Raw genomic sequence first — 25,072 nt, 5'->3', positions numbered from 1 at the left:
CCCCAACTCAGTGTTCTCCTAAATTCCCACCTTTTCCCAATAAACCTTTGCTGCATAATTAGTGCTCTGATTCTAGTCCACTCTTCAGCTGTGTCTTGTACTTCTATATGTATATATGTCCATCTTTAAGATTTAGAGTTTTTATGCCTATTATTACTCTATTTATTTATTTATTTTACTTGTACATATCTATTCTATTTATTTTATTTTGTTAGTATGTTTGGTTTTGTTCTCTGTCTCCCCCTTTTAGACTGTGAGCCCACTGTTGGGTAGGGACTGTCTCTATATGTTGCCAACTTGTAGTTCCCAAGCGCTTAGTCCAATGCTGTGCACACAGTAAGCGCTCAATAAATACGATTGATTGATTGATTATTTGACACTTTTATGGCTAGCTCCCCAGTTGGAGTGTAAGATTTTTGTGGGCAGGGAATTCATTCATTCATTCAATCATATTTACTGAGCGTTTACTGTGTGCAGAGCACTGTACTAAGCGCTTGGGAAGTACAAGCAGGGAATATGACTTGTGTTTCTGTCATCAATCTCAAATGCTTAGTACAATGTTCTGCGCTCCACAGACAATAAATGTTGTTACTACTACTGTTACTCAGGTATTGAGAAGCAGCATGGCGTAGTGGGTAGAACATGGCCTGAGAGTCAGAAGGTCATGGGTTCTAATCCCGTTCCACCACTTCTCTGCCTTGTGACCTTGGGCAAGTCACTTCAATTCTCTGTGCCTCAATTACTTCATCTGTAAAGTGGAGAGTAAGACTGTGAGCCCCATATGGGACAGGGACTGTGTCCAACTCAATTTGCTTGTACCCACCCCAGTGCTTAGTACAATGCCTGGCACATAGTAAGCACTTCACAAATAACATTATTATTATTATCATCAGGACACCCTACAAGCAGTAAGGGCCAGAGAGGTAAGGATATCAGAAATAAAACAAGCAGATATGCCAAAGGCCAGAGGCCGAAAGCATTTTACGGGTTATATATTTGTTTGCCTAGAATGTGGGACAGGGACTGTGTCCAACTCAATTTGCTTGTACCCACCCCAGCGCTTAGTACAATGCCTGGCACATAGTAAGCACTTCACAAATACCATTATTATTATTATTATCATCAGGATACCCTACAAGCAGTAAGGGCCAGAGAGGTAAGGATATCAGAAGTAAAACAAGCAGATATGCCAAAGGCCAGAGGCCGAAAGCATTTTACGGGCTATATATTTGTTTGCCTAGAAACTAAGCCTGTATTTCTTAGGTCCTGCCTATAGTTCTTCACAGCTCCTTGTGGGCTGTGAACATGTCTACCAACATGCAAACATGCAACACTATTGCATTCTCCCAAGCGCTTAGTACAGTGCTCTGCACAGTAAATGTTCAGTAAATAATATCAACTGAGTCAAAAGGAAGCAAGTTTTGTTCTCACATCAGAAGTTTTTGCTTTTATTATGGTCTAGGAGAGACAGTTCACTGGTTTCCTCCCATGTAGCATGGAGAATCATGGCCTAGTAGAAAGACTTTGGGGTCGGGAGTCAGAAGACCTGGGTTCTAATCCCAACTTTTCCAGTGGCTTATTGTTTTACCTTGAACATCTTACTTTACCTCTCTGTGCCTAGGTTGCCTTATCTGTAAAAAGTGGTACTTGATTTTCCTACCTCTTAGATTGGGTGCCCCTGTAGGAGATAGAGTATGTGTCTACTTCAGTGCGTTCACCCTGGGTGTGGCACATAGTGGGTGTTTAATAAATATCATAACTCTGTTATATTGTACTCTCCCAAGTGCCCAGTACAGTGCTCTGCACACCACAATGCTCGATAAATTCAGTGAACTAGCTGCCATAGTGAAGAAGGGAAACATCCTCCCCAGTTTCCCCCCTGCTTAGATTTACAGGGAGGCAGAGAAACCAGGAATGGAACCATTGTACTAGATACTTGGGAAGCAGTCAGAAGAATAAACCGTGTTCCTTCCGCTTGGAGTTTATAATCTAATGAAGACCTGCGCACATCAGCTGACAAATATGTAGTAGTTAGACTGTAAGAAAATGTATTTATTTGTGTTTACTAGTTCAAAGTAGGTAAGTTAAAAACAGTGCCTAGATCAATCAATCAATCAATCGTATTTATTGAGCGCTTACTATGTGCAGAGCACTGTACTAAGCGCTTGGGAAGTACAAATTGGCAACACATAGAGACAGTCCCTACCCAACAGTGGGCTTACAGTCTAAAAGGGGGAGACAGAGAACAGAACCAAACATACCAACAAAATAAAATAAATAGGATAGAAATGTACAAGTAAAATAAATAAATAAATAAATAGAGTAATAAATATGTACAACCATATATCCATATATACAGGTGCTGTGGGGAAGGGAAGGAGGTAAGATGGGGGGATGGAGAAGGGGACGAGGGGGAGAGGAAGGAAGGGGCTCAGTCTGGGATGGCCTCCTGGAGGAGGTGAGCTCTCAGCAGGGCCTTGAAGGGAGGAAGAGAGCTAGCTTGGCAGAGGGGCAGAAGGATAGCTGAAGGAGTGGGATATTTCAGAAGACTAATCAAGCAGGTGGTTTTTTAGAAAGCTGGGAGGCACAAATTAGGCAAAGATAAGCCCTTCTGCTGACACTGGGGCCCTGGAGTTTATGGAGGAGGAAGGCTCACCAAAGCAACCCTAGTGGGCAGGGATCGCATCTACGAACTCTATTATCATGTACTCCCCCAAGTGCTTAGTACAGTGCTCTGCACACAGGAAGTGTGTTTATTTAGACACCTGTCCACATGTTTTGTTTTGTTGTCTATCTCCCCCTTCGAGACTGTGAGCCTGTTGTTGGGTAGGGACCGTCTCTATATGTTGCCAGCCAGTACTTCCCAAGCTCTTAGTACAGTGCTCTGCACACAGTAAGCGCTCAATAAATACGATTGAATGAATGAATGAAAGTGCAGGCCTTAACACCTTACCTTGATCTTGTCTGCCTCTGGCCTGGAATGCCCTCCTTCTTATCTGACAATCACTCTCTCCTCCCTTCACCAGTGGCTACCAGTCAACCTACCCATCAAGTAAAAACTCCTCACTCTCGGCTTCAAGGCTGTCCATCACCTCGCTCCCTCCTACCTCACCTCCCTTTCCTTCTCTAGCCCAGCCCGCACCCTGCGCTTCTCTTCCGCTAACCTCCTCACTGTACCTTGTTCTCACCTGTCCCGCCGTCGACCCCCGGCCCACATCCTCCCCCTGGCCTGGAATGCCCTCCCTCCGCACATCCGCCCAGCTAGCTCTCTTCCTCCCTTCAAAGTCCTACTGAGAGCTCACCTCCTCCAGGAGGCCTTCCCAGACTGAGCCCCCTTTTTCCTCTCCTTCTCCCCATCCCCCGCCCTACCTCCTTCCCCTCCCCACAGCACCTGTATATATGTTTGTACAAATTTATTACTCTATTTTACTTGTACATATTTACTATCCTATTTTGTTAATGATGTGCATCTAGCTTTACTTCTATTTATTTTAATTCATTCAATTGTATTTATTGAGCGCTTATTGTGTGCAGAGCACTGTACTAAGCACTTGGGAAGTACAAGTTGGTAACGTGTAGAGACGGTCCCTACCCAGTAGCGGGTTCACAGTCTAGCAGGGGGAGACAGACAACAAAACAACACATATTAACAAAATAAAATAAATAGAATAGTAAATATGTACAAGTAAAATAAATAGAGTAATATATCCGTACAGACATATATACAGGTGCTGTGGGGAGGGGGAGGAGGGGGAGAGGGAGGAGGGGGAGAGGAAGGAGGGGGAGAGGAAGGAGGGACTCATTCTGGGAAGGCCTCCTGGAGGAGGTGAGCTCTCAGTAGGGCTTTGAAGGGAGGAAGAGAGCTAGCTTGGCGGACGTGCGGAGGGAGGGCATTCCAGGCCTGGGAGAGGACGTGGGCCGGGGGTTGATGGTGGGACAGGCGAGAATGAGGCACAGTGACCTGACACCTGTCCACGTTTTGTTTTGTTGTCTGTCTCCCCCTTTTAGACTGTGATCCCGTTGTTGGATAGGGATCGTCTCTTTATGTTGCCAACTTGTACTTCCCAAGCGCTTAGTACAGTGCCCTGCACACAGTAAGTGCTCAGTAAATACGATTGAATGATTAAAAGCACATCTTCTCCAAGAGGCACTCCCCGACTAAGACCTTATTTCCTCTTCTCCTGCTTCCTTCTTTTTTGCCCTTGCACTAGGCTTTGCACCCTTTATTCATCACTCTTCAGCCCCACACCATTTTTTTACATATCTGTAATGTATTTTTTGATTTATATCCGTATCTGTTTCTACCACTAGACTGTAAGTTCTGCCTACTCGGTTGTATTGTACTTTCCCAAGTGCTTAGTACAGTGTTCTGCTCACAGTAAGTGCTCAATAAATACCATTGATTTGTTGGATCAATGTCTTTAGACATATGACAAAATTAGTTGCTTAAAAATGCTTCTATCAAAACCTTTGTCAGAACAGCATGCTGTATCCAGAATGATGTACTCGGTCATATAGATGAATTATAGAACTGCATTAATATTAAGTTAGGTTCCACGTTAGGGTAGCTGATTTTTTTACTTCACTGGAAGGAAAATGCATGTGTTTGGTCCTCCTTGGTGACTGCCTAGCAGTCAGGTACCTCCTGTTTGATAATAATAGAAAGGTGATTTATAGTTACTTCACAAAAGTAGTAGCATTTTATGAAGAATGAACTCACCTGATCTCATGGTATACTATTAGAGGAGTAATAAAGAGATTAGCAAGGTTAATTTGTAATTTACCTGTGATAACGTGTGAATATGCATCTGTAGAGATGACTATTTATTGTGTCCAGTATTAGGAAAGAGAGGTTTATTATCAACAAGTCCTCTTTAAGTGCTTACTTTTTTCAGTGCTGTACTGAGTGTTTGTGAGAGTTCAACTGAGGTAAAGGGCATGATTCTTGCCTTCAAGGAGGCATCAATTTAATATGGAACAGACCAGATAGTTTATGGATAGGAGGTGAAACAGAATGGAAAATGGATGGGAGAGTAATAATTATAGGTTTTGTTAAGTGCTTGCTACGTGCCAAGCACTGTACTCAGTGCTGAGTTATATAGAAGATGATCAGGTTGGACACAGTCCCTGTCACATGGGGCTCATTATCTAAGTAGGAGGAAGTAGGATTTAATCTCCATTTTACAGGTGAGGAAACTGAGGCATAGTGAAGTGACTTGCCTAAGGTCACACAGCAGACAAGTGGCAAAGGTGGAATTAGAACTCAGGTCCTGTGACCCCAAGACCTGTGCTCTATCCATGAGGCCACACTGCTTCTCAGTGTAAAGCCACATGCACCAGACAGCCAGTCGTATATATCGAGCACTTATTGTGCGCAGGGGACAGTACTAAGCGCTTGAGAGAGTACAGTGTAACAATATGGCAGAAACATTCCCTGCCCATTCATTCAATTGTATCGAGTGCTTACCGCATGCAGGGCACAGTACTGGGCCCACAACGAACTAGTGCTGTTATTTGCTGTGATTGTAGGAAATAGTGTGTGCTACTCATGGGCTGCTCTTTGTCGGTGTCAGTTGACATTTTATCTAGGATTCACTTGGAATGCTTGTCTGTTCACACTTCAGACTATTGGAGTACCTTGAGGTACAAATTGGCAGAATAAGTGCTTAACAAATACTCCCATTAATATTATTATTATTATTGTTACTACTGACTTCCAAGAGCCAGACCCACATTGGACACAGATTTTTTGCCCCAGCCCTCTTAGTAATTAATCAGTCTGAGAGCAAAATAATCTCCTTCGTTGGTTTGGGATAATTCATTAGCTAACCAATAAGACCTTTTTGCAGGGTAATATTTTGTTTTGAAAAATAGTAACTGAATTATACCTATTTTTAAATGAATTTCAAGAAATTCTTTTGCAGTGTATCTGAATTGTAGTCTTTGTTCCCCAAGGTAGTTATTATTACTACTGAACTCCTTATCTTCCTCACCGAAACCTGTTCTCTCCCTGTCTTTCTCATCACTGTAGACAATACCACTGTCATTCCTATTTCACCAGCCTCTAACCATGGTGTTGTCCTCTACCCAGCGTGGCTCACTGGAAAGAGCACGGGCTTTGGAGTCAGAGGTCATGGGTTCGAATCCCAGCTCCACCACATGTCTGCTGTGTGACCTTGGGCAAGTCACTTAACTTCTCTGAGCCTCAGTTACCTCATCTGTAAAATGGGGATTAAGACTGTGAGCCCCCCATGGGACAACTTGATCACCTTGTATCCCCCCAGTGCTTAGAACAGTGCTTTGCATGTAGTAAGCGCTTAACAAATGCCATTATTATTCAGTCCACACATTGAATCTGTCACCGAATCTTGTCCGTTCTACCTTCACAACATTGCTAAAATCCGCCCTTTCCTCTCCATCCAAGTGGCTACCGCATTGATCCAAGCACTTAACCTATTCATTCATTCATTCAATCCTATTTATTGAGCACTTACTGTGTGCAGAGCACTGTACTAAGGGCTCGGGATGTACAAGTCAGCAACATATAGAGACGGTCCCTACCTAACAGTGAGCTCACAGTCCAGAAGATGTGCTCACAGTCTCCGCCTTGACCACTGTATCTGCCTCCTCGCTGACCTCCCTGCCTGCTGACCCTCCCCACTCCAGGTCATACTTCACTCTGCTACCCGGATCATTTTTCTAAAATAAGTTCAGTCCACATCTCCCCATTATTCAGGGCAGTGGTTGCCCAGCCACCTCCGCCTCAAACAGAAACTCCGTAACCACCCGCTTTAAAGTACTCAGTCAGCTTGCCCCCTCCTACCTTCCCTCATGGATCCCCTACTGTAGCCCAGTTCACACACTTTACTCCTTTCTCGCCAGCTACTCACTGTGTCCCGATCTCGCCTATATCCTACATCCAACCCTTTTCCCACATTCTTCCTCTGGCCTGGAGTTCCCTCACGCCTCTGAGAAACCTTCCCCGATTGAGCCTTCTTTTCCCCAGCTCCCTCTCCATTCTGTTGTCTATGCATTTCCATCTGTGACCTTTGGGCATTTGATATATGCCCCACAGCACTCCTCTACATATCTATAAGGTATTTATTATAAATTAATTACCTGTATCATATGTCTGGCCCCGCTGTAAACTGCAAGCTCACTGTGGGCTGGGAATGTGTCTGTCTACTCACCTCATTTGTAAAATGGGGATTAAGACTGTGAGCCCCACATGGGACAACCTGATTACTTTGTATCCCCCCAGCGCTTAGAACAGTGCTTCGCATATAGTAAGCACTTAACAAATGCCATCATTATTGTTATTATTATTATTATCAACTCTGTTGTATTATGCTCTTCCAAGCTCTTAGTACAGTGCTCTGGTTTTCAGATTTCCCCCCTTTCATTCATTCATTTAATCATATTCATTGAGCGCTTACGGTGGGAAACTACCATACTAAGTGCCTGGGAGAGTACGGTATAACAAATGGACACATTCCCTACCCACAGTGAGCTTACAGTCTAGGGCTTAGTACAGTGCTTTGCACACAGTAAGTGCTCAATAAATATGATTAATAATAATGGGGGAGACAGACATTAATATAAAAAATTCATGATAAGCACATGTGTTGGGAGGGAAGATGAATAAAGGGAGCAAGTCTGGGCGATGCAGAAGAGTGTGAGAAGAGGAAAGGTGGTCACAGTCAGGGAAGGCCTCTAGGAGGAGATGTGCCTTCAGTAAGACTTTGAAGGTGGGGATAGTAATTGTCCTTCAGATTTGAGGAGGGAGGGTGTTCCAGATGGGGGGCAGGATGTGTAGGAGAGTATAGAGGTGAAGTAGGAAGGGACAAGGGGATTGAGTGCTTTAAAGCCAATGATGAGGAGTTTTTGTTTGATGCAGTGATGGATGGGCAACAACCAAATTTTCTTGGGAAGTGGGGAGACATGTCCTAAACTTTTTCATAGAAAAATGATCCAGGCAGCAGAGTGAAGTATGGACTGGAGTGGGGAGAGAAAGGAGGCAGGGAGGCCAGCAAGAAGGCTGATACAGTAATCAAGGCAGGATAGGATAAATGATTGGATTAACATGGTAGCAGTTTGGATGGAGAGGAAAGGGCAGATTTTCCTGACTTGAAGGGTTTCGTATAGAAGTACTCCCTTGAATTGACTATCACAGAACATGAAAATGGAACTAAATATGATTTGCGTTGTTATACTCCAAGCAGCCCTACTTGTTTCCTGAATGAAAGCCTTTTGCAAGTAGAACGAAGGCTAATGGTTGTTACTTTGAAAATGTACAAATGTGATTTAGAGCACTCTTAGCTAGAGGGTATTGCCAGAAACAATGAACAATTAACACTTCCAACGAGAAAGTAAAAGGTTCTGATGGTTAAATGGCTGAAGGTCTTTTAAATGGCAGCATATGGAACTATGGAGTGCATTCTCTTTGGTGCAGATAATAGAGCAGGAATAATGCCTCAATTTCCTTGCTCACTTATCCTCTCCTCAATGTGCCCAATTGTAAACAAAAGGTGATTAATTGCCTCTCCTGCCAGTCTTTGCAAAGTAGTAACCTCTGTGATTTTTAAACTTGGTTTCAAAAAATTCAGACAATTGAAGCAACACGTCTATAGGGTACTTAAAAGTGTTCATTAGCCCATCTTTGAGCAGAGAATTTTCCCCTGTAGTCAATTGAAAGAGATGTGAATGTATAACAATAATTATTCCAATTTATTGTATTTAAAGTGTTTAGTGTATTGTCAATAGTATTCGTTGTTTTATGTGCCAAGCACTGAGGTAGAGACAGTTCAATCTGATCAGACACAATCCCTGTCCCTCACGGGGCTCAAGGGAAACTACTGCCCAATTACATTTACTTTGCAGCAGGAGATGAATTGGGAGAGAATAGAAAGTGAACATAGCCTACCTCCAAGCTCCAGTTTGGGGAACCGCAGAATCAAGAGCTTTCATGTTGAAACATTTATGGATTTGGGGAGAAGCAGCGTGGCCTAATGGATAGAGCACAGACCTGGGAGAAGGACCTGGAATCTAGTCCCAGCTCTGCCACTTGTTTGCTGTGTAACCTTGGGCAACTCACTTAATTTCTTTGTGCCTAAATTCCCTCATCTGTAAAATGGGGATTAAAACTGTTAGCACTGTGAAACAGGAACTGTGCCCAACCTGATTAGCTTGTATCTACCCCAGTGCTTAGAACAATGCTTGACACACAGTAAGAGATTAACAAATACCATTTTATTATTATTATTATTATTATTATTATTATTATTATTATTATTGTTAATGCCCACCTGACCAGACATGGGCTCCCAGACTTGTTCATCCCAGATCTTTGACAGCAGGACTTGGGAGTTCCCAAATGGGGCTGAAATGATTGAGAATGGAATTTTTGGGGTCCGTAAACTCTTTGGAGCCTGTCTCTTCTCAGTCCCCATCTCTCACTAAAATTCACGCTTCCCTTTTTTGCCTCTGTGCTCAAAATGAAAAGTTGGCCCTTCTGGAACCATTACTTTTGACAAACACTACATAGAGATGGACAAGATTTCTTTGACATAACTTTCGAAGCCAAAGGTTCCAAGAGCCTGGTATCCTCCATCAAGAAAGCATGTTTTTCATTCTAAGTTCGATCAAATTCAAACTTTTATTAAGGTCTAGAACCCCTGAATGTTGGCCAAAGTAATGAGGGTTCAAAGATAAGCATAATAAAACCTATTAAAGATCTTCTGAGTAATGTCCAAGCTTTGTGCTTGATCCTTTCCTGACTTCTTTTACCGAATCAAACATCAGCCAGAGTAGGAATTGGTGACATGATGTGCATACAGTAGATTGTAATACTGTAATTGCATTCTTGAAAATCACTGGGATATTATAAAATCTGGGTTGTGAGTCACTGAGTCGATTGGGAAAGGAACTAGTTCTAGATGCAGGTATTTGCTGCTGCCGTTGTTAGGGAGACAGTCCTTTTTGCCTCCCAAAAGCCGACCATGCACTGGTGATGGTAGTTTTCTGTCTCAATCAAGTCTGCAGATCGGGCCGCGGGCTGGGGGAGAGAGGGATTTTCAGTTCCAGTTAATTCTTCTTTTTAACTCATCCCCTTCCTCACAAAATCGAGGCTTGCCCTGGGCTGTTGAAGTGGTACCGGCACAGGGATAAAAGGGTAAGGATGTCAGAATGTTAGAATTTTCATGTTACAAGCAAATATCTGTCAAGTGCGTATTGACACGTTAAAACATTAAAACGGGCAAGATTCTTCCAATGTATATAATTAATTATAATAATGGTTTTTGTTAAGCACTTACTGTGCATCAGGCACTGTTCTAAATGCTGGGGGAGATATAAGATAATAGGGTTGGACAAAGTCCCTGTCCCACCTAGGGCTCATAGTCTTAATCCCCATTTTATTCATTCATTCATTCAGTTGTATTTATTGAGTACTTACTGTGTGCAGAGCACTGTACTGAGTTTTGGGGAAAATACAGTACAACAAACAGATACATTCCCTGCCCACAACGAGTTTACAGTCTAGAGGGAACTGAGGCCCAGAGAAGTGAAGTGACTTTGGCCAAGGTCACACAGCAGACTAGTGGTGGAGCTGGGATTAGAACCCAGGTCCTTTGGACTCCCAGGCCCACGGTCTATCTACTAGGTCTTCATCTGTTTGTTGGATTTTGGGATGTATCTGCTTTTATGTCTCAGCGCTTAGAACAGTGCTTTGCACATAGTAAGCGCTTAACAAATACCAACATTATTATATATACATTCCCATTAGTCTCTGTGTACAGGATTTACCTCTTTGATGTCTCTCTCTTAGTGTTAGTATTCTCAACAAGATTTTTGACTAATTGAGGGTCCTTACACTGTGTTTTTCTGGCCAAGATTTTAAGGAGGCTTTAGCCACAATTGGAATAAAAGAATCTTGCTCTATGCCCAAACCTGTTTTTCTTTGGAGAAGGGAAAGGGAGGGGCAAGACTATGGGTACAGTGCCTGGCACATAGTAAGCGCTTAACAAATACCATCGTTACTATCACTATTAAAGAGAAGGTTATGAAATAGGAAGGTAAGGATCAGCTTTATTATGATGAAGGCATGCCGTACTGATTTGCCTCTTACAAGAATCCGTTGTGATTCCATTGGTCGACTGACATTCTGTACTTGTCTACTTTGACCTTTGTGGTGGTACACTGATCTATCATTGTGACACCTATTTAAAACAGTGTGGCTAATGAAGGCTTCATTTCAAGTAGTCTTCTTTCAAAGCAGAAAACTTCCATTGCATCTACTGTTTTTCGCTTCCTGGCTCTTTTTTTTTTTCCTTAGTGTCAAAATCTTAATTGCCACATACCACAGAACGAATCTCGCGCTTTTGAACAGTCCCCTGGTGGGCTTCATTATTTAAAGTTGTTCTTCACTGTATAGTTTGAAATTCTATCCTCTTTGCGTACAGATGCTCCGTTTGATTGGCCATAAATAGCCTTTTGGGACCCTCCAGCCATCTAGCCATCTACCTCAGCCGGTGAAACTGTGTTGTAATGAGCTTTGTTTTGATGCTCATTTTCTTTTCCCCTTGTCAGTGGATTATGGGACTGTGTGTTTTCAAGATACAGTGCCCATCAACAATGTTATGATTAGTAAGAAGGCATTGCACAGGCTATCGTCGGTGGTATTTATTGAGCCCTTACTATATGCAGAGCATTCATGAGGTGTTTTCTTCTCACTAGGAAAAAAGTGGTGATTAGGTCCAAGTGTGTGCATCCACTTGACCTGGAGAAAGCCACTGCTGTTTAGTTTTCCAATCCCGGGAGGTCCAATGCCTTTTTTGGCCCCTTGGCCACCTCACGCAATGAATTTTGCAAATAATAAGCAGTTTCATTCTGTTTCCTCTAAGGAACTGAAGAACAAAATAATTTATATTCTTTTATGATTGCATTCTTTAAACCTTATAGTTGGTGTATAATCTCAGAATGGAATTTTTGATTTGTAGGAACATGGAGCAGATGGGAATTGGCTGTTGTTTGACTGAGTTGTTTTGCTAAAGGAATTGTCTTTAAAAGTGTCTTAAGACAGCAAGGCTGTCCTGTGTTTCCTGAGCATACAAATAAGGTAAAAGTAATAATAAAAATAAAAATAATAATAATAATTATGGTATTTAAGAGAAGCAGCATGGTGTTGTGGATAGAGCACGGGTCTAGGAGTCAGAAGGTCATGGGTTCTAATCCCGGATCCTCCACGTGTCTGCTGTGTGACCTTGGACAAGTCACTTCACCTCTCTGTGCCTCAGTTAGCTCATATGGAAAATGGAGATTGAGACTGTGAGCCCTGTGGGGCAAGGACTGTGTCCAACCGATTTGCTTGTATCCACCCCATATATTAATTATTAAGTGCTTACTATGTGAGGCACTGTACTAAGCGCTGGGGTAGGTACATGCTAATTAGATTGGACGATGTACTTGGAGGAAAGATATGTTTTTGTCCCAGAATGTAATTCTGGATAATGCTATATACTATATCGTCAATTATGGTCATTCCCAATGAGCTCTTTTGGAAGACTAGACATGCAAGAATTTTTGTGATGGCTCAAAATATAGAGTCCTGGGAAAGTTTCTTGCCTTTGGTAAATTTTGCCCTCATGACAATGTTATAACTTAGGACAAGCAGTCTTCAGTCTCAAGACCCTTAGAGTCAGAATGAAAGATGCCTTCTTTCAGCTTGTCTTTGACTCTACAACACTATCCTTCTTTAATGGCAATCATATTTACCGAACTCCTCTGTACAGAGGACAGTACTAAGCGCTTGGGAGAGTAGGAGACAACAAAGTTGGTAGACAAGTTCCCTGCCCACAAGAGCTTAGGATCAAGAGGGGAAGGCAGACAAAGTAAACTACGGATCTGTATGTAAGTGCTGTGGGGATGAGGGCGGGGTGAATATCTAGTGCTTTAAGTGAACAGATCCAAGGGGCAAAGGGGAGGCAGAAGGGAAAAGGAGTAGGGGAAATGAGGGCTTAGTCGGGGAAGGCCTCTTGGAGGAGATGCGTTTTTAGTAAGGCTTTGAAGGTTGGGAGAGTGGTGGTCTGTTGTATATGAAAGCTGGGATGGGGGGAGTTCCAGGCTAGAAGGAGAATGTGGGCTAGGAGTTAGCTATGAGATAGATGAGATAGAGGTAGGGTGACTGGGTCGGCGTAAGAGGAGCGAAGAGAGCAGGTTGAATTGTTGGTATGAAATCAGTGAGGTTATAAGACAGGAGGGGGAAGACTGATTGAATGTTTAAAGGTGATGGTAAGGAGTTTCAGTTTGATGTCAAGGTGGTTGGGCAACCGCTGGGGTTTTTTGAGGAGTGAGGAGATATGGATCAAACATTTATTTATTTATTTATTTTAGGAAAAAGATCCAGGCAGCAGAGTGAGGACTGGACTGGAGTGGGGAGAGACAGGAAGCAGGGAGGTTAGTGAAGAGACTGATGCTGTAATCAAGGTGGGATGGGCTAAGCGCTTGAATAGGCCTAGTAGCTGCTTGGATGGAGAGGAAAGGGCGGATTTTGGCGACTTGTGAAGGTACAACTGACAGGATTTGGTGACTGATTGGATAGGTGGGTTGAGTGAAGGACACGAGTTGAGGATAATGCCCAGATTATGAGACAGGGAGGATAGTGGTGTTGTCTACAGTGATGGGAAAGTCAGGTGGGGAGATGAAGAGTTTTGTTTTTAGTATTTAGAATTTGAGATGAGGGCATTTGCTTCCCGGGAGAGGGCTGCGTGCGTGGGAGCTTTAGAGGAGAGAGGAAATGATTTAAAAAGCCAGAATGAGCGAAGGAAAATTAAAGATAGCTGGGAGTGGAGTGAGAGTGTCTGTGAGGATAGGGGGTAGGAGGGGAGTGGATGTGCTCAGTTTGCGGGGTGATAGCCTGGTTTCCAGGGACAGGTGACATGCCCATCGTACTTCCCTGTCGTGGAACCCCTCTGATTCTATCTAAATCCGTTAAAGTATCCATTTTGGTAATATATAACGGATGGGCATATGATTCTGGGCAATCGGGGTAAAAAATAGGGCACCTGATTTTAGTTCAGAGATGAACGCCCCATTTAGAACATTGATCCTGGGAGCGAATTGATTTTTTGAGTTACAACACTGTTTTCAGGAGCCAACCGTGCCAAGTCCAAGGCCTGTCTGTATTTCTGTGCTCGGCTGCGTAAAGCTTCTGGTTTCAGTGCAGTGTTTTTGCTCCTCCTATAGGGCTAGAGAGTCATCTAAGAACCCGACATTCTCCTTGCAAGAAATGAACACACTGTTTCCGAACTCTTCCTTCCGGTTTTTGTGAAACCCAGCGTTTGAAGACTAATGATGCCATGGACATTTTTCTTGGGCTTGGAAGTCACGTTTTGCAAAAAAAAATCAGTATAAATTAAGTCCTCAGAGGACTGAGTTTGGCTCTTGACAGAGTTGTGCCCCTGTGGGCTTTTTTAGAAAAAGGAAAAAAAAATTGGAATTTGGGAACATTTTAATAAACATTGAGTGATTAGATAAGATTAACCATGTACGTTTTGCAGTCTGACCGAGTTTTGCAGTCTGACCGATTTAAAAAAAAAAAAAAAGTCCCCAGCGTGTTCGTATTCAATGCCATGGTTATAACCCATTTACTTCTTTTGGGTCTGTGCTAATTTGCATTTACTGTAATTAAAGTTGCAAATGCTCCACTAAGACTAAATTTTGGCAATTGTACGTGGTTGCAACTCTGGTCTTTTGGCTTTTCATTCTGCCCCCGAGGATGGAAACGATTGGCTTTCTAAATTCTGTTGTCTCTATTGGAGAACTAGATTTTTGGTTTCAGATCTTTAGACATAAATATTGTAAACATGCAGTGCATCCAATGCCTTTGCCATCCGTAACATCACAATGACTGTGACTATTTAGTCTCTACAGCAGCTTGTAGAACTTAAGGCATCTTTTAATGGTCTCAGATTTTTGCTTGGGTGTTCGTATGGTCTGCTTGTTGGAAATTCCTTTTACATAAAGAAATCTATCTCAATATAAAGCAAATTCCGTTGAACTCAAAATAGCAGAACACAAAGGTTAGTATTGTGGCAGGGCAAGAAGTTCAAGATTGAGGGTCAGAAGGGCTATTATCGTGGCTTCACTAAAATGTCATCCTTCTTATGCTTGTATTCGCTTCTCTCAAGGGTCTGACTTTACATTTAATTTTTTGTTTAAAGTAAGGTAGAGGGCCGTTGCCATGACATCCATTAAATGAAAATAAGAGCTCAATATAGTACTCCTTTTGTATGTTTGCAAGGATACATAATCAGGACTTGTACATCTGAAGTAGGCACATAACTGAAGCTTTATGTTCGTATGTATGTGAATCTAGACATTTCTTTCTAAAAAAATCTAATTTTCATTCATTCAGTCGTATTAAGTGCTTACTGTGTGCAGTGCGCTGTACTAAGGGCTTGGGAAAGAACAATACAACAATGAATAGTGACAATTCCCGCCCACAACAAGCTCACAGTCTAATTTTATGGGAGGATACTGTACCTAATGTCCAACTTCCTTCTGGCCTCGAAAGGGTCCTTGGTCTTGTGAATGCGCAGGTCACCTTGTCAACATAAGCCGGGGCAGAAAGGGGAAGTTACATTTGCGGACTGTCGACCTGCTCATCCGTTTGCACTTGTACCGCAGGGTCTTCAGTGCTCTAAACATGAGACTGGCACTCCAAACACAGTCGGTTCTCTCTCCCTCAACTGCTTCTGGGGAATTGGGGACCAGTCTTTTCCTACAACTCGCACCTCTCGAGATAGAACATGATGCAACATTGAAAGAAGTGGTTGCAAGCACAAGCTTGATATCAGTCAAGGCAGGAGGCGCCGCCATGGATTTTCTTGAGCGTGGCAGGGTTCTTCCACAATGTGACTTTTATGCCGAGCACCTGTAGCTGAATTTGAAAATCAAGCCCTGCTCCTGGGCCAGTGGAGAAGAGCACTGCTCTAGGAATCAGGAAAATTGGGTTCAAGCCTGGCTTTTTGCACGTTACCAATCAGTGATATTCATTGAGTCCAGACTGTGTGCAGGGCGCCGTACTAGACTGGAAGCTAGTTGTGGGCAGGGAATGTGTCACTGTTTATTGCAAGTGCTTAGTACAGTGCTCTGCACACAGTAAGTGCTCAATAAGTACGATTGGATGAATGTGGTATTTGTAAAGCGCTTACTACTTGCCAGGCACTGTACTGAGGGCTGGGGTGGATACAAGCAGATCGGGTTGGACAAAGTCCCTGTCCTACGTGGGCCTCACAGTCTCAGTCCCCATTTTACAGATGAGGTAACTGAGGCACAGAGAAGTGAGGTGACTTGCCCCAGGACACACAGCAGACAAGTGGCAGAGTCGGAATTTGAGCCCACAGCTTTCTGACTCCCAGGCTGCACCCCACTATGTCATGATGCTTCTCCATTTGAATTCCCTCTGTGTGGCTCTAAGAAAGGTCTGTAATGTCTTAGAGTTTTCAGGATCAGAAGATAACATTAACTCCACCCTAGGGCAGACATGTATTAAGAATTGATCGGGCCCTCGTATTTTCCCAAAACTTAAGGATTGCAATCTTACAGAATCCCCCTGTAGGGAAAGATTCAGCCCATAGACCTCATCTATTCTCAAGCTGGGCACAATCGTTTCTTACAAGATTGTGTCAGATTGTAGCCAAAACAGGCTTGCGCTGTTGATAGAACATTTTCTAATTCCCAAACAAAGTCCTAGCCCAAAACACACAGTGAAAACCTGAATTATAACAGAATTGAGTGCACTCATTCATGTCTCCCTATTCCTGTTAATAAATGGGGCATGTGTCCTGCACATAACTTTAGTCAATGCACATCTTTCTATCGAACAGTTGCCAGTTTAAGCAACCATTTGATAACAAGGAGATTGTTCATTGCCGAAGCGTCTTGATACTGCAGCATTGTTGCCGTCGATATCAGATCCAGCCGCATGTGCTGATTCAGCAGGGCAGATTTATTCTCTGCCCGAGCTTTAACTCAATAGTGTCGAACTTAGGGGAGCTGCCTGATGATGCATGGATTGAGAATGGGGGGGAGGGGAGAGGTGATTCCAGCTGGCTGTCGGATGACCTGCTCCACCTCCGTGATTCCGAACAAATGGTCCCCGGAATGCCTTCCTAGTGGACGCTTCTTAATTGGCCTGGGATGTTATGTGATGGATGCAGTGAAAGCCGGGCCACCTGTCTGTCTGGATCCTGAGGTCTCCCCTGAGCTCCCTTGGGGTGCAGGGGTACGGAGATTGGGGGCGGGGATGGAGGGAAAGGGAGGGGTGGGGGAGAGATGAAACCCATGGTGCTCAATATGGTGACATCAGTTTTCCTGGGGAGAGAGGGTTTAGGGGTAGGCCTAGTAGTTCATGCCAACGAGAATGCCTGGTCCATTAAGGGACGACCCCCCACCCCCACCCCCCCGACCCCCTTCATGGGCACTTGTTCACTATAGACCATGTGGTTTCCAAGGGAGCGAATTAAGTGAAAAATTCAGGGATAAATACAATACATCATGCTTTGTCGTAGGCACTCTTACTATCCCTGCGTTGAGGTATGTATAGTCCTGGAGCTCTGCTCCTTAAATCCATCTTTCACTTGGTGAATGGGGCAAAGATTGATGGTGGCTCCGGAATGTGTCTGTTTATTGTTGTACTGTATTCTCCCAAGCACTTAATACAGTGCTCTGCACACAGTAGCGCTCAGTAAGTATGATCGAATGCAAGAATGAATGAATCTTATCTTTCATTCCTCTCCATTCACATTGCTGTTTGTGAGCGTTCCCACACCTTTTCCTAAAGCATAGACATGATCAGCAAATTTGAGTTTAAAGCATTTTATCTCATAATTCCATATTTCTAAATTTACGTGCCCACAAAAAATATGGGGAAGATGATCTCGGTATCTTTATTGCACATGCACACCTTGTGAAGTTAGGTTGAGCTGTTCATTATTCGGTGAACTGGAATCACAGAGAAAAGAGACAAAGAATCCAAAGTGGCAGAGCTTCATAAGCTTGCTCTTGGAGAGAGTACACTGATTCTGTCTTGTTACATTAAAGGTTGACATAGGCCAACCCCTATCACACATCCTCCCTCTGGCCTGGAACTCACTCTTGCTTCATATCTAACAGACCACCACTCTCCCTACCTTCAGAGCCATCCAAAAATTACATCTCCTCCAAGAAGACTTCCAAGACTAGGTCCTCATTTCCCCTACTCTCTCTCCCTTCTGCATCACCCACACACTTGGCTCTGTTGATCAGTCAATAGATCATATTTATTGAGCACTTGATGTGTGCAGAGCACTTTACTAAGTGCTTGGGAGAGTGCAGTACAACAGAGTTGGTAGATATGCTCCCTGCTTATGAGGAGTTTACAGTCTAGAGGGATCTGTACTCTTTAAGCATTTGATATTCACCCCATCCTCAGCCCAGCAGCGTTTATGCTTATACCCAGCCAGGTGGTATATTTTATTTTTTACTTTTTATTTATTTCAACGTCTCTCTTCCCCTCTCCGATGGCATTTATTAAGCACTTACTATGTGCAAAGCACTGTGCTAAGCGCTGGGAAGGTTACAAGGTGATCAGGTTGTCCCATGGAGGGGAGGGCGCACAGTCTTAATCCCTATTTTACAGATGCGGTAACTGAGGCCCAGAGAAGTGAAGTGACTTGCCCAAAGTTACACAGTTGACAATTGGTGGAGCCGGGATTTGAACCCGTGACCTCTGACTCCAAAGCCTGAGGTCTTGCTGCCCTTCTAGACTGTAAGCTCTTTGTGCGCAGGGATCATGTTTACCAATTCTGTTGTATTATACTCCCAAGCGCTTAGTTCAGTGTTCTGCACACAGCAAGCACTCTGTAAATACTACTGATTGAGAGTCAGAATAATCAGTCTGTTGCACTCAATCTTTTCAGCAAATTGTGCTTGGTGATTTTACAAGTTTTATCCGGTTTTTGCTTTGTTTGTTGAAATAAGATTTTTTATCTTAATGTAAAATAATGAACGGTTTCTGTTTCCTTTTAAGGCAAAGTCTCAAAACGGTCTCAGGAAAGAGAAAATCTTGGAATGCTGGTGTGGTCACCTAATCAGAACCTTTCTGAAGCAAAACGTAAGTCTTGAAATCCTACCTTTCCTCCCCCTCCTCTCTGCTTTTTCAACCACAGTCACATCTCTGACCTTTTGTTGTTTCATCAGTTTTTTTTTTAAATGGCAAATCAAGAATATCATTTCCCATTTGATGATGGCACCGGTCTGTCTATAGCATCAGAAATAGTCTGGTGGTGCTGAATCCCTCTAGGACTAAATGGCAGATTTTAAAGAAATTATTATTATTATTATTAGTGATGGTGGTTGTACTATTATTAGTATTTATTAAGCATTAAGCCAAGCACTGCTCTGAACACTGGGGTAGATACAAGATAATCAGGTTGAGCACAATCCCTGTCCCACAGGGGGCTCATGGTCTAAGTAGGATTTAATCCCCATTTTATAAACGAGGAAACAGAGAAGTGAAGCGATGGGCCCAAGGTCGCATAGCAGGGACCTTGCAAAGCATAGTTAGAGCCTGACTCCAGACCCATGTTCTTTCTATCAGGCCACACTGCTTCTCATGGATCAGAATCCCACACTGCATCGCAGGGGCAAAGGGGGACACTCAGAGGTGGTGGATGATCTATTCTGGATCAATGGAGGGGACTCGGGAGTGGGATGGTCTCTGCTAGGTCGCTGGGGGAGAGTTAGAACTATGAGATGGTCTGTGCTGTGTCACTGGGGGTGAGTCAGGCACGTTGCCTTATTGTGAAGTCGGGAGTGTTGGTCCCTGTGCCAATAGCATGGCTCAGTGGCAAGAGCATGGGCTTGGGAGCCAGAGGTCATGGGTTCAAATCCTGGCTCTCTGTTGACGGCACTACCATCCTTCCCGTCTCACAAGCCCGCAAACTTGGTGTCATCCTCGACTCCGCTCTCTCATTCACCCCTCACATCCAAGCCGTCACCAAAACCTGCCGGTCTCAGCTCCGCAACATTGCCAAGATCCGCCCTTTCCTCTCCATCCATACCGCTACCCTGCTCATTCAAGCTCTCATCCTATCCCGTCTGGACTACTGCACCAGCCTTCTCTCTGATCTCCCATCCTCGTGTCTCTCTCCACTTCAATCCATTCTTCATGCTGCTGCCCGGATTATCTTTGTCCAGAAACGCTCTGAACATATTACTTCCCTCCTCAAAAATCTCCAGTGGCTACCAATCAATCTGCGCATCAGGCAGAAACTCCTCACCCTGGGCTTCAAGGCTGTCCATCCCCTCACCCCCTCCTACCTCACCTCCCTTCTCTCCTTCTCCAGCCCAGCCCGCACCCTCCGCTCCTCCGCCGCTAATCTCCTCACCGTACCTCGTTCTCGCCTGTCCCGCCATCGACCCCCGGCCCACATCATCCCCCGGGCCTGGAATGCCCTCCCTCTGCCCATCCGCCAAGCTAGCTCTCTTCCTCCCTTCAAGGCCCTACTGAGAGCTCACCTCCTCCAAGAGGCCTTCCCAGACTGAGCCCCTTCCTTCCTCTCCCCCTCGTCTCCCTCTCCATCCCCCCCATCTTACCTCCTTCCCTTCCCCACAGCACCTGTATATATGTATATATGTTTGTACATATTTATTACTCTATTTATTTATTTATTTATTTTACTTGTACATATCTATTCTATTTATTTTATTTTGTTAGTATGTTTGGTTTTGTTCTCTGTCTCCCCCTTTTAGACTGTGAGCCCACTGTTGGGTAGGGACTGTCTCTATATGTTGCCAATTTGTACTTCCCAAGCGCTTAGTACAGTGCTCTGCACATAGTAAGCGCTCAATAAATACAATTGATTGATTGATTGATTGGCTCTGCCAACTGTCAGCCGTGTGACTTTGGGCAAGTCACTTAACTTCTCTGTGCCTCAGTTACCTCATCTGGAAAATGGGGTTTAAAACTGTGAGCCCCCCGTGGGACAACCTGATCACCTTGTAACCTCCCCAGCACTTAGAACAGTGCTTTGCACATAGTAAGCACTTAACAAATACCATCATTATTATTATTATCATTATTATTATTAATAGGCCCTGATCTTAAAATAAAAAAGAGCTGTTAACCGTGTCTGTTTCGGTTCGAAAAATCAAAGCTAAATATTCAGCCATTTCCACCCGCTAGCACCGCCTATTTAATCCTGATGAAGGGTCAGGCGGCCCCTTTCTAATGGCTTGTCCCAGAATTGCCAAGCAGAATGGAACTTGGAAGAAGGAAATGCAAGAGAAAGATAGGGAGTTGTCAAGATCCCGCAGCCTGGGGCACCTGGCTCAGGAGTTTAAGAAGCAGCGGGGAGATGGAGTCTGGGTCGCTCACCATGCTTCTGCCACTTGGCAAGCTGTCTTGCACTCTCTGCCTAGTGGAAAGAGAAGGAGTCTGTGAGTCAAGGGACCTGGGTTCTTATCCCTTTGCCACCACCTCCTGCTGTGTGACCTTGGGCTAGTCATTCAGCTTCTCTGTGCCTCAGTCTTGTCTCTTCATGTGTTGTTCTTCTCCCTCCCCCTCAGACTGATGAGCCGTACATGGGATGAGGGCGGTGTCTGACCTGATTATCTTGTATCTAGCCCAGTGGTTGGCACAGAGTAACTGCTTAACGAATACCACTTGAATGTCTCACTCCTTTGGTTTTTCCCGCAGCTCCCCATGCCTCTCCAAACAAGTAAATGTGCAGAAGCAGAATGGCCTGGTGGGTCAGGGGACCTAGGTTCTAATCCTGGCTCTGCCAGTTGCCTTCTGTGTGACCTTGGGCGAGTCACTTAATTTATAATAATAATAATGGCATTTGTTAAGCGCTTACTATGTGCAAAGCACTGTTCTAAGCGCTGGGGAGGGGAAGCAAGGTAATGAGGTTGTCCCATGTGGGGCTCACAGTCTTCACCCCCATTTTACAGATGAGGGAACTGAGGCTCAGAGAAGTTAGGTGACTTACCCAAGGTCACACAGCAGACGTGGCAGAGCCGGGATTCGAACCTATGATCTCTGGCTCCAAACCCCGGGCTCTTTCCACCGAGTCATGGTTCCTCAGTGGCCTCACCTGTGAAATGGGGATTATATCCTTCTCCCTCCAACCTAGACTTTCTTCAGCCAACCACGTAGGACGGGGCGGTGGTCAAACCTGATTGATTTGTATTTACCCCAACACCTGACGCATAGTAGGCGCTTAAGAAATGCCATCTCTCCTCTAGACTGTAAGCTCAATGTGGGCAGGGAATTGCGTCTACCAGCTGTGCTGTATTGTACTCTTTCAGGCGCTCAGTACAGTGCTCTGTGAGCCCACTGTTGGGTAGGGACTGTCTCTACATATATGTTGCCAATTTGTACTTCCCAAGCGCTTAGTACAGTGCTCTGCACATAGTAAGCGCTCAATAAATACGATTGATGATGATAGTATGCATTCAATGAACATCATTGATTTTTTTTAAAAAAGTGTTGATGCTGGCGCCACCAAATGGTCGCTTCTTGTAACTGCTCTTTATGACGCCTGGCATTAGTGGCATCATCTTCTCCCGGGTCCTAATGTTGTTCTAGCCACCCATTTGTGCAGAAGAGCCAGGCAAAATGAAACTTTTGAGCAGGTGATGCACAAAGAGCCAATTGTGCAATTTATGAGTCGCACCCCCCTTCCCCCCACGCGATGATGCATGATGACATCATTGCACTGCACAGCTGCTTCATCGCAACAGATGCTGCTGCCGGCAGGGAAGGGAGAGGAAAAGGGAAGATGGAGCAGAGAAGATGAGGGACCAGGTCCTTAGCCTTCATAGTGTCCACTTGGGGGGAGGGACCCGAGCCAGCTGCCCACTGTCCTCCCTCCCTCATCATCATCATCAATCGTATTTATTGAGCGCTTACTCTGTGCAGAGCACTGTACTAAGCACTTGGGAATTACAAGTTGGCAACATATAGAGACATTCCCTACCCAACAGTGGGCCCTGGCAGCAGTGGACTGGGCAGAGCCGAGCAGGTCTTTGCCGTCTGCTGCGGCTTTAGGTAGATTGCGTCTGCTGGGCCATGTCGGGGAATGGCACCGCTTGTTGTGGGGCGTTTGGCGGCTGTATTCTCCTCTCCCCCGACCCCGAAATGCCTGGCCTTTTTGAAGAGTTACTTTCGACACCTAGAAAAGGCAGGTATGTGCCCCAGGTTGCTAACCCCTGCTGTAACCAGTTTCTACTCCCAACTACAGCAAATGAAACTCTGCCATATGTGAAGCTCCTTTAGGCCAGGCAACAGCCTAACACAGAGAAGGCGGGAGGGAGCCCTTCAGTGATTTTTCCCTCTCTGGCATGAAGCTTTGGAGGTTTCTCTCCAGGGATGGAGTTCCATGTTCTTCCACTTTGTTTTTGAAAGGGCTGATAAGGAAATGATTTTGCCAGGATAGGAGAAGGAGGCAGTTCAGTATCTCAGCTACAGGACTCTCAAAGATATCGAAAAACGGCAGATTTTGGAAGCTCCTTGAATTTAATGGGAAAATTCATAAGAAGAAAAGATCATATAGGGAAACTAGTTTATAATGTCATGAATTGATAGAGCAGCTAGGAGTAGGAATGATTAGTTACAATTTTAAAGATTTTTTTAAACTTCACAAATTTAAAAATCAAATTTCACTGAAGTCACTTTGTTCTCTTTGTTTTTTAGCCTCCAGCTATTTTTCACTTAGAAAAGTAGATTAAGTAGGGATAACAATAATAATAAATACATTTGTCATTATTATGGTATTTGCTATTATCATAGGGCACTATAGACAGAGCTCTTTTATCTTCACAGTAATTTAGCACGCTACTTTGAGATGAGTTTTTGCATCTGATATACTGTGTAAAACTTTAAGGGGACAATTTCCCTTTTCATAATCCTGCAATTTTCTCCCAGTTGCCAAAAAAAGGAAGAGATTTAATGTTATTTTGAGTTGTGGTTTTCTTCCACTCACCTCCATAATGGCAATCAGTTTCAAACGAGAACTCAACATTCAAGCCGTTGAGCTTGAAAAGTGTTAGCTTTAACAATAAGATATTTTGGGGTTCAGGCATGCCTTTTGCAGTGGCTTAGCCCCACCCCTGCCACCTGGGGATAGTTCTCACTACAATTCCTGATAAATAGCTTTCATATCAGCAGTGCCTAGCCCTGTCTTTTGGCCATGGTGGGTATGTTCTGTGAGTCTTTCAGTGGAGACCAGAGTAGGCGAGGGGAACTGGAAACTGGATTAGGAGTGAACCCTGGGATAGCAAAGAACTCAGAGACTGCGTGACTGTGTACACCCTATATTTTGACTGGGTTAATAAGTCATAGGAAAGCACAGCACTGTGGAAAGAGATGCAAACTGCTTACTCATTGTTGCTTAACTGTGAATTAATGGCAAAATGATGCAATAAACTTAGAGCCATTCACACTTTACCTCAAAATAATACTGAGGGAGGGCATTTGAGATTTGCATATCTCTGGGAGGACCCGTAGTTGAGAACTTAATTTCACAAGAAATTCTACTGAAATTCTGCTAGTCTCCATACCTTTTCAATCCATCGTGTTTGAGGGCTTACTATGTGCAGAGAGCTGTAATAATAGTAATGATAATAATAATGGTATTTGTAAAGCACTTACTATGTTCATTCATTAATTCAATCGTATTTATTGAGCGCTTATATGTGCAGAGCACTGTACTAAGCACTTGGAAAGTACAAATCAGCTACATATAGAGCCCAACAATGGGCTCACAGTCTAGAAGGGGGAGACAGATAACAAAACAAGTAGATAGGTGTCAATACCATCAGAATAAATGGAATTATAGCTATATACACATCATTGATAAAATAAACAGTAATAAATATGTACAAATATACACAAGTGCTGTGGGGACAGGAAGGGACGGCAGAGGGAAGGGGGGCGATGGGGAGGGGAGGAGGAGAAGGAGAGGAAAAAGGGGGGCTCAGTTTGGGAAGGCCTCCTGGAGGAGGTGAGTTCTCAGTAGGGCTTTGAAGG

General features: G+C 44.0%; 1 protein-coding gene across 2 annotated transcripts in view; it reads left to right on the top strand.

The window, feature by feature from the left end:
• RCOR1 (REST corepressor 1) overlaps positions 1 to 25,072 on the top strand; it is a 142,785-nt gene that overhangs the window by 58,096 nt on the left and 59,617 nt on the right. For both annotated transcript variants that reach the window (XM_038742757.1, XM_038742715.1), the window contains exon 3: positions 19,070 to 19,153. In XM_038742757.1, the coding sequence (XP_038598685.1) occupies positions 19,070 to 19,153 (84 nt within the window). The remainder of the gene's footprint in view (positions 1 to 19,069; positions 19,154 to 25,072) is intronic.

This window comes from Tachyglossus aculeatus, chromosome 1 (assembly GCF_015852505.1).
Source record: "Tachyglossus aculeatus isolate mTacAcu1 chromosome 1, mTacAcu1.pri, whole genome shotgun sequence".
NCBI lineage: Eukaryota > Metazoa > Chordata > Mammalia > Monotremata > Tachyglossidae > Tachyglossus > Tachyglossus aculeatus.
This window is presented reverse-complemented; position numbering and strand designations above follow the sequence as displayed.